At 35.7% G+C, this 10001-nt stretch overlaps 1 protein-coding gene across 1 annotated transcript; it reads left to right on the top strand.

The window, feature by feature from the left end:
- Positions 1-1014: 1014 nt before the first annotated feature.
- On the top strand, positions 1015-9733 carry LOC110717853 (DNA cross-link repair protein SNM1-like). Its single transcript, XM_021896636.1, has 11 exons — positions 1015-1281; positions 1700-2332; positions 3731-3934; positions 4670-5005; positions 5215-5278; positions 5947-6164; positions 6258-6371; positions 7284-7389; positions 7470-7681; positions 7857-7966; positions 9086-9733. Exons 1-11 carry the CDS (start codon positions 1225-1227, stop codon positions 9252-9254), a joined length of 2223 nt encoding a protein of 740 aa, XP_021752328.1. The 5' UTR covers positions 1015-1224; the 3' UTR covers positions 9255-9733.
- The last annotated feature ends 268 nt before the right edge of the window (positions 9734-10001 follow it).

The following is a 10001-nucleotide window of genomic DNA, read 5'->3' on the forward strand; positions in this document are numbered from 1 at the left end:
GTATGCGATAAGTGAGTTGGATAGGTACTTAAATGATCAATTAGGGCCGGAGGAGGAAGAACAAGATGCATTGACATGGTGGGGTAAGAATGGTCAGCGTTATGTGATTCTTAATCGCATGGCACGTGACATACTAGCCATCCCATTGTCGACCGTTGCATCGGAATCTGCTTTTAGTACGGGAGGTCGTACTCTAGATCCATTTCGGAGTTCTTTAACTCCTAAGGTAATGCATCGTTATCTTTTTATTTTATAAAATCAAGTTTGTTTATATCTTAATATGACTTTGTTTATACATATTTGTGTAATATTTTTGTATTGAAGATGGTTCAAGCGTTACTTTGCACACAAGATTGGCTTAGAGCTAAGGAAGTGCCAATTGTTGATGTGGAAGAAAATTTGAAAGAGTTAGAGGAAATAGAGAAAGGTAGTAATAATTTATGTATTTGAAATTTTGTTACACCAAATTTATTATTTCATTGTTATCAATCATTAATATATTCTATATTGTATTTTATTTAGAGGTGCAACGTGGTGAATCTAACGATGTAGACGATGAAGTTGTTTTCGTGGACTCATTAGTGTGAATCACGCGATCAAAGGGAAAACAACTCGTTGGAGAATTTATGTATTTCTAGTACTTAGAGTTGAGACTTAAGAGAATTTATGTAATTTTATGAGTTTTCGTGGACTTATTTGTATTTTCGGTGGACTCATTTGTATTTTTGGTGTTTGAGAATCGGGACTTTATAGACTTTATGTAGTTTTGTAATTGATAATTTTGGTTTGTATGTAATTATTAAATTATGCAACAGGTCTAAAAATCACAAAACAGGTCCATATGCAGGTCCAACAGGTTTTGTATTAAAAAAAAAAAAACGAAAAAGACACAAAACAGGTCCATTCAGGTCCAAACCCGGACCGGACCTGATTTTTCAGGTCTGACCCGGAACCGGACCTGTTAATTGAGTACTCATAATATTTTAAACGAGTTTTGAAGAAGGTAAAAAGTTAAATGGTGTAAAAATTAGAAACGAAGGGAGTATACAATAATTTAAGGTTTTACTTTTGTAATTCGCGCTTTAAATAAATCAAACTTTTGATTGTTCCCACCAAAAAACACCTCAAAAATTTGAACCAAAACAACCCTACTAATCTTCTGCTACCCCTTTCTCTCTCAATCTCTCTCCTCTTTCTCTGTCATCTCTGCTCAAAATCAAATTGATGATTGGCAAAAAGCGTCCAAGTGTTTCTTTGAGTTCTACTCCCGATAATAATCATGTAAGTCTTCTAATTTTTTCCTGATCACAACTTATATTTTTATCATAATTGTTTCAATTTTTCAAACTTTTAGGGTTTCATTTTATGTATATGGTTCAAAAGCATAGGTGCTGGAAACCCTTGTTTAATTAGGGTTTTTTTGGGTTGTTTAATGTCATTTCAATTTATTAATTATTATATATGATTTGGGGCTATAATTCTGTAATTTACTGTTTCAATTTTCCCTTTTGCTGCTAGTATATCTTGTATTGAGATTATATTGCTGTTTTTATTGAAGATTTTGTAGCTTTTATATTTTTTAGGGTTTTTGTTATGTTGGTGTAACTGATGAGTCAAGGTTATAGGAGGTAGGAAGATTGTTATTGTACATAATTCTTTTTGGTTAATTTATTGGTTTTTTTTTTTGGGTATATTCAAGGAGAAATTATCGGTTTCGAAGACGGTGAAGAGCCAAAAACCATTTTCGTTTCCTGGAAAGGAAAACATTTCCCCAACCTTACCAACTTGTAAGGGGATAGGTGAATTCATTGAGCCATTTTATCGAACACAAGGCGGGTGTTGTCCTTCATTAGATATTCAGAGTAAGCCTATTTCGACATCTGGAGACACAGACTCAAGTACTCAATGGTTGGATTCCTGCTTCGGTAGCAGTCTTGATGAGTTAGATTCAGTGATACTCGAAAATTCCGATTACCCTTGCAAATCTCCTTGTCAACTTAGTAGTCCTGATTATGGTAGTGGTGGGCATGTTTCTGTCAAATCTCATTCCATTGAGTCCAGGTTGTTGTCTTCCTCATCATTGTCTGTTAGAAATGGAGATGGGCATGGACAAAATATCGGTGGCTGTGATGATGAGGACGACGAGGACTTTGAATCTAACACCCAATTTGGTGTGTTAATGAGGTTGTGCTCTGAAGAAGATGATTTTAACCCTCATGATCCTGACCCTGCATTGGTGTGTCCCTTGTGTGGGGTTGACATTTTGCAATGGGATGAAGAATCTAGGCAATGTCATGCTAATGGTTGTCTTGACAATTTTGTCACACCAAAGGTTAGTAATTTAAGCCCTTACTTTTGTTCAGATGTTAATTTGTGTTTTAAGCCTGACTTATTAAGTTATTAGTTGCTATATTTAAAATACTTTGAATCGATAATGTATAAAGCTTGGCCAGGCTTTGACAATTCATTGTGTAAGAGCCTTTTATCTTGTAATTTTATGTAGATCTTCCTTTTGTATTGATTAACATTTTTGAAGATCTTCTGTTTGTATCGAATAGATTTGGTCTAAAGGATGTGCTTAACAAGCATATTTAATGAGTTTAGTAATAGATACTTATTCCGTTTTTTTAGTTGCGTCACTTTTGTAATTGTGGACTCCTAGATAATTATTGGAGTAGAGAGAGATAAAGAGAAAAAATAAAGAGGGTCCTTGTGGTAGAAGAGAGATATAAAGAATTTATTAACTAAAAGGGAAATTGATGCATTAGAAATTTAGAATTGAAACTTCCATTTTTAGAAAGTGATGCATCTAATAAAAAATGGAGGAAGTACAAATAATAAGCTAGAGAAAAGCACAAAAGATGTATATGGACTTGTTTGTCATTTACAAGTAGATGTCAAGAGATGTATAATTTCACTTCTTAAACCATATTTTCCTCTGAGTTTACCTCATAAGTCATAACTATTCATATAAACCAAGATATTCTCATTTTGCCCCTATTTGAATTCATCTTTATGATGTGGCTCTTGTGAAATGATCTGTTGAAAATCTCATTTTACTTTAAAGAAGATATCTCTGTAGTTTGTTTAGATCCCAAAACTTTGCACTTTGCCAACTTTCTTGTACTTAAGGAGATTCCTCTTCTAAAACTTGGTGAGAATGTTTGGATTCATTAACGTAGAAATATATCTTAATCTGAAGGGTGAAGCTGATATATAGGCAGTATAGCTATGAGTAGTATCTAGCAATTGCCTCCATTTATTTTGCAAGTGCCTATGCTTAATCAAACTACTGCTATGAGATTAAGAAATTTTTTATTTTCATGCTATGCAACTTGTCTAGTTTCCAACAATATGTTCTTTTATCATAGCGCTTGATTAGATTGGACATCTTGTTGATGACGAACTTAGTCTCAAGCAATATATTTAGTAGAACAATTGTTGATCCCTTCTAATCCTAGTAGGTACAGTAGCTTGATACTACTGCTGTCTCATGTATTGTTTTCTATTTTATTTTTTATATTAAAGTCCTACCTACTAATATAGTTCAAATGGAGGGAGTGAGAATGGTCATATTGTGCATGTGTTGATGACTTGCGTCACCACACCTTTTTTAACTAGCAACTCCTCCATGCATAATTTTTTCTAAGCCTTCATAATTCTTTTTAAATGCGGTGACAGTGTGACACTCTCATCAAACTATGTTTTAAAAATTGTAGATTTGTTACAGGAAAATTCTCCAGGCGGTGCAAAGAAACAAACTTCACAATGTTCTGACAAGCCTTCTGTTCCATCTTCCGAACAAGCCCCCGAACAAGCCACTGCTGTGGCTTCAGTCATAAAATGGCTACACAGTCTGGATCTTTCCAAATATGAAGCAGCTTTCATTCAACATGAAATCGACTGGGAATCCCTGCAATGGCTAACTGAGGAGGTATACTTTGTTAGGCCACTTCTGATCTATAGTAAACAATAGGAGTTAAGTTTTTTTTTTTGTGGATGGTAAGGATATAAATAGCATTGTGCTGGGCTAGCGCAAAGCACTGTTCAACAGAACGCTATTATGGCATGGTCCAACCTGTGGTGGGCTAAGGCTTAGGGAATTGGTACGGTATAGCATGAGGCTTGGTTGGCGGCACAAAAGTGGCTTAACACTTAAAAATCCTTGTAAAATATAATATCACCTTATGACAAATATATGTTATATATCTAACTTTCCAATACAATAGAAATAATTACTCGGTGACTTTGTTTCAAAAGGTTAAAAGTTATTGTTATAATTATTTAAACATTATAAACACATGAATCATCTATACTACTAAGTCCAAGCAATTTTCTCACTTCCCAAAGGCATGTCCAGCAAATGGCCAGGTTGGGCCTAGGTCGAGGTGTTGTTTGGGACAGTACAGCACTGGCATCTGTTTGACTGTCTTAGTTTCATCCTAATAAGGACCAGGGTCACCAGATACTAGTCAGATCTTTAGGTGTGCAATGGAAACCTATTGCTTAGCTTTATGCCACATTTTTTTGTAACTGTCGGGTTAGAATTTGATTTTGTGACCTAGGGAATTATAACTTGGTTGTGACTAGAAAGAATAGTTCCTATATTATTGTATTATTTATACAGTCCTGTTCTTAAGTAACCAAATTTGATGTTTATTCATTGCAGGATCTTATCGCTATAGGTATAAATGCACTTGGTCCCAGAAAGAAGATTCTGCAGAGTCTCAAACATCTCAGGAAAGACAACGGTCCTGAAGAACAGGGAAATGGTGATTCTGAATGTTTGGTTGATGTGACTAAGAAGCCAACCATGAACAAGCTGATTACAGAATATTTTTCAAGCCCTTCCGGGGTGAAGAAAAAATTGCCAAATTCAAGACAGCAGATGGAAACAGCTAAATCAGTCCCTCGGCAGAAGAAGATTCCAGCTAAGAGTGGCCCCAAGGGAAAAAATAAGGTTGTTCCTCCATGGTGTTGTATTCCAGGAACACCATTTCGAGTGGTAATTCTTATAAACTCAGTTTTCTCTACTAAGTTTTCAATAATTCATGATTATTTGTCCGTGTCAATGAAGTTTTTTAGCTTTTTTTTTTGTTTAGGTTTCTGTTATTTGTTGACGATCATACTCAATCCCTCTGAAAATACTGGATTATTCAACTATGCTTTCAGAATTTCTGCAGGTATTTTTTAACAGGCTCTTATTTTCTGCAGGATGCATTTCGGAACCTTCGGAGTGATTGTTCTCATTGGTTTCTAACACATTTTCACTTAGACCGTAAGTTACCTATCTAGCGTTCTTCAAGGATAATATGTTTTGAGCTTAATTGTTCATCACCACACTTGGTTTTGTCGAGTGCCTGTCTTGCATGTTGGTGTCTTAAGGTTCTGAGCAATTCCACTAAAGTAAAGATCCTCAATCCCATTGTTTGTCTCATCTTGTGTTCAATTATTTATGATTATGCTATATCATATACATGCACGGTCACTGATGCACCAATGTCATTTAAGATCTTATATGTGATTAAAACAGGCTTTTCCATGTACTACCTCCGTTTCTTATTATTTGCAACTTTGGAGGGTTGCACAGACTCCTAGGCAAAATTTGTTTGTGATTGTTAATTGGAGAGAGAAAGAGATGCATGTGATGAGGAGAGAAATAGAGAGAAATGACAACTTAAAATGGAAAGATAGCATTTTGCAAATAATTTAAAGCATCCATTTTTGGCAAATGTTACAAATAATATGAAATGGAAGTAGTACATTATTTTTATGTCGAATTATTTCATCATGTGGTATTTGATCTATTTTATAATGATAGACAACACTATAGGGAAATGCTTGTTAGATTCGTGTTAAATAGTCCAGTGAGATATTATTATGGGACAGAGATATTCAGTGCTTGGGGCCAACTTATGTTTCAGAAAATCATAATTTGGTGTGCAGATTACCAAGGGCTGACAAAATCCTTTTCTTATGGAAAAGTTTATTGCTCCATGATAACGGCAAAGCTCGTAAATGCAAAAATTGGGATCCCATGGGACAAATTGCAGGTCATGCCCCTAAACCAGAAAATAAGTGTTGCCGGTATCGATGTCACTTGTTATGATGCAAATCACTGCCCAGGCTCCATAATTATACTCTTTGAGCCTCCTAACGGTAAGGTATAGTCCAATTAAATCATGAATTGTCGCTAGCTTTTAATTCTCGTAGTCTTTGTTGGTTATCAATTGAGAATCTTCTTCATATGTGTCCAGGCAGTTTTGCACACTGGTGATTTTCGGTTCAATGAGGAAATGGCAAAGAGTGCTTCTCAGTTAGGATGTCATATTGATACCCTTATTCTTGATACAACATACTGCGATCCCCAGGTATTATATCTGTTTACAAGCAATATGTTCTAAAGACAGATAATGCATTCTTGTATCCTAGTTAGACTGTTTAACACCTTCCTTTATTTGGGTTAATGACATATAGGCTCATTGGCTGAATCCATGGTCTTGGGTTGATGACATATAGGCTAGATAGATTACCTTATCTCTCTCCATATTATTTTCGGTCTGCTTTCTCTTCTAGTGAACCACCTAAGTTTACCTTTTACATCATACAATCTTACTTCTAATAGAGGTCAATCTCATCTTAACTTCTAATTGCTACATTTTATTACTTCCTACTGATTGAAGCCTCATAAGCCTTAGCTATAAATGAGTCCTATAAACTAGATTTAGCTCAATAACCTGTTGATTTCCTCAACTATAACTTTCTTACTTTCTCGTTTGGCCCATTTTAAAATTGTTTGTCCTAGATCTACACAGTGCCAATCTGTTAACTGTATATACGATATATATTGGTGTATTTCAAGTACTTGTTTGTTTATCATCTTGTTAATATTTTCTATATGAAAGGAATTCGTGATACTAAATTTTCTTGTTACTGTGATACTGTGATGATATTTTACTAGGCTAGAATCCCATATTCTTATACCTTAATATATTTTATGATTCTATATAGAATATACTTTACATTGGCAGGTTAGTTTCTCCAACTAAACAAAATTATGTTCACTTTGCAAAGTCAATTGAATTTTCTACTATGCCTATGCCTTGGCTTTTTATCATGTTGGATTGTTGGTGCAATTCATTCATTTCAAAGCACTGAAATACAAATACATTGTGGAAAAATAGTGTTTGCCTAACTGAACCCAGCACCAGGAATCCCACTTACGTTAATTGATGTAAATAACATAGCTTTAACAAACAATTCTTTCAATGGCTCTCTGGCAGTACAACTTTCCAAAGCAGGAGGTGGTTGTGCAGTTCATCATTGAAGCAATTCAAGCAGAATCTTTCAATTCCAAAACCCTGTTTCTAATTGGCAGTTATACAATTGGTATGATATCTTTCTTGGTAACTTCATCTCTCGTGTTCCATCTCTTCCTCTCATTAATCCCTGTTTATTTGCATGAATAGGGAAGGAGAGAGTCTTTTTAGAAGCAGCTCGTGTCCTGCGCAAGAAGATCTATGTTCCTGCTGCAAAACTTCGTCTCTTGGAGTGCTTGGAGCTGCCAGCAGAAGATATGCAGTGGTTTACACTAAATGATCGTGAGAGCAACATACATGTTGTACCTATGTGGACAATTGTAAGCTTCAAACGGTTGAAACAACTGTCATGTCAATATGCAGTAAGTGACCAAATATGTGTGATTCACTTACACGTTACACCTGCTCTCTTTGAATTATATGCTGTTATCTTACCAGATAATTAATGCCCTTTCCCATTGAGTTTGAATTGAACTTAAGAAAGGTTGCTTGACTCACTGTTTTTTGGGTGATTTTTTTGGCTGTGTTTTTTTACAGGAAAGGTTCAGTCTAATAGTTGCTTTTTCTCCCACTGGTTGGACTTTTGGTAAAGGGAAGAAAACTGCAGGACGTGCAGGGAGAAGGTGGCAGCAGGGTACTATTATAAGGTAATACTTCGTATTTTTATAACATTGTCCAGATGATCATGGCCAATCTAGCTATGGCCTTTGTGTGGATGCAGACATAAGCTATGAAGGGGTGGGTGCCAAAGCCTCCCTCGCATACCCCTCTGTCAACCTATCCCTAACATTTTAGCCACCAAGACAGAACATGGCATACTTTGGTTGACCTGCCAAAATGGCTGTGTGAAAGATGTAGACCCAAATTGCAAATTTGCAATGACCATAAGTGTTTAAGTGCAAAAGTCTACATAAAATCAATAATGAAGTTAACATTGAAAAGAATAAAATACTATTCAACTAATGCAATTTGACTATTTGAGCATAAACTTACTCCTCATTTGTGACACCATTATCAGCCAGATTCAATGCCTCGTACAATTTTACTTTCTTCACAAACTGTTCTAGAACCTCAGGCGTACTTTCTTTTTAGTGACTGTGGAGTTACTGGAAGTTTGGGACTCTGGGAGCATTTTTAATTTTTATGAGGGGGGTTGAATACTGAAATTTCGAATGTGGTAAAAGGTGGTGGGGAGAGTGTTTTTGGAGGGTGCATTGCAAGATAGGGGTTTTAGATCATAGAGGTTAAAATAGACCTTATCAAGTATGACCCGGCCCGATTTTGGGCAGAATTTTTTGGCCCGAAATCGGGCTGGGCCCCGCCCGGCCCAAATTTTTTGGGGGCGGGTTTGGGAATGCATTTTTATGCATATTTAGTTGATTTTTTAGGGCTGCCCTGCACGGCCCAACCATTTTGGACGGGTTTGGGCACAAAAATTCCGACCTGAAGCTTGGCCCAGCCCGGCCCGACGTTTGATCAATAAGATGAACCATGCATCAAATGAGTCAGAGATCTCACTAGCTCAAAGTTTTTAAATTTGAAATCTAGGAGGCTGGTAGAGTGGTAGCAGTGTAGCACCAGTATCTATGAACAAGTACACTGCACTGATCTACGACATGGTTTGTGGATATGAGTACATGTTTATTTCTTGCATCTGAAAATATATCACCATTGTGTTGTCTTGTACTGTATATTTTCTTAAAACTTAAATATATCATACGAGTAAGCTATATTCAAACCTGTTTTTGCTATGCTGTGACATGTAGGTATGAAGTACCTTACAGTGAGCATTGTAGCTTTGAAGAATTGAGGGAATTTGTGAAGCTAATTTCTCCAGTTAAATTAATACCTAGTGTCAACAATGAGAGTGAAGCCTCTAGTAATGCGATGATTGAGCTCTTACTGTCATCATCTGACGATGATCCAGAAAATTAACAAGCAGATCCAATTGTAGTATGTAAATTGAACCAGTAGCGTGAATGATTGTCTTACAGGCTGAGTAAGTTGATAGCTTGGGTATATCAGGCTTATGTTGGCAAGAGAACTTTGTAGTCTCTAGGATATGTTATCGGTTGGCAGAATCAATTGCTCGTCAATATTTGCCTGTTCTGAAGATCATGAATGGGGGCAGGTGCAAAACAGTTGCATACAAGGTGTGGCCATTTTGCAAAATTAGATTAGTTGCTCTCATCCTTTGTTGCATGTTATCAGCGGATTTTTCAGGGCGTTGTAATTTAATAAAAGATTGGCCGAGTTGTTTTATAAAGAGTGAAAATTGAAATAAATTTTCAATGTAATGGATGTAGAGGATATGTCATGTAATTTCCTTGGAAATGAACGTGAAAAACTAAGTGTATGTAATTATGTATCCAATCAAGTAATGGAAATGATTTGACGGTGCTGGTATTATAGTTAGATCTTTTTTGAAATCATTTTAATCGATTGAAATGAATTTGATGTTGCAAAGAGCATCCACTTATATCAGTTTAATCCAATATGAGTGGAGAATTGTAGTAGTCATAATAAGCTGGGATGTTTTCCCAAACTAAGTCCTATTTGCAAAGTATTTTGCAAAATGGATGCGTGGCAAAACTATTTACCAAATTAAGCTTTTAGCATAAAATGTTTTACATGTTGACTTTTTTCTTTTTAATTTCGTAATTTTTGATTTAAAATTTTCTA

The sequence above is a fragment of the Chenopodium quinoa genome, unplaced genomic scaffold (assembly GCF_001683475.1).
Source record: "Chenopodium quinoa cultivar QQ74 unplaced genomic scaffold, ASM168347v1, whole genome shotgun sequence".
NCBI lineage: Eukaryota > Viridiplantae > Streptophyta > Magnoliopsida > Caryophyllales > Amaranthaceae > Chenopodium > Chenopodium quinoa.

Coding starts and splice junctions, on each gene's coding strand:
- LOC110717853 (XM_021896636.1), top strand. CDS start 1,225: ATGATTGGCAAAAAGCGTCCAAGTGTTTCTTTGAGTTCTACTCCCGAT. Junction 3,935..4,669: donor TGCAATGGCTAACTGAGGAG/GTATACTTTGTT, acceptor TATTCATTGCAG/GATCTTATCGCTATAGGTAT. Junction 6,165..6,257: donor TTGAGCCTCCTAACGGTAAG/GTATAGTCCAAT, acceptor ATATGTGTCCAG/GCAGTTTTGCACACTGGTGA.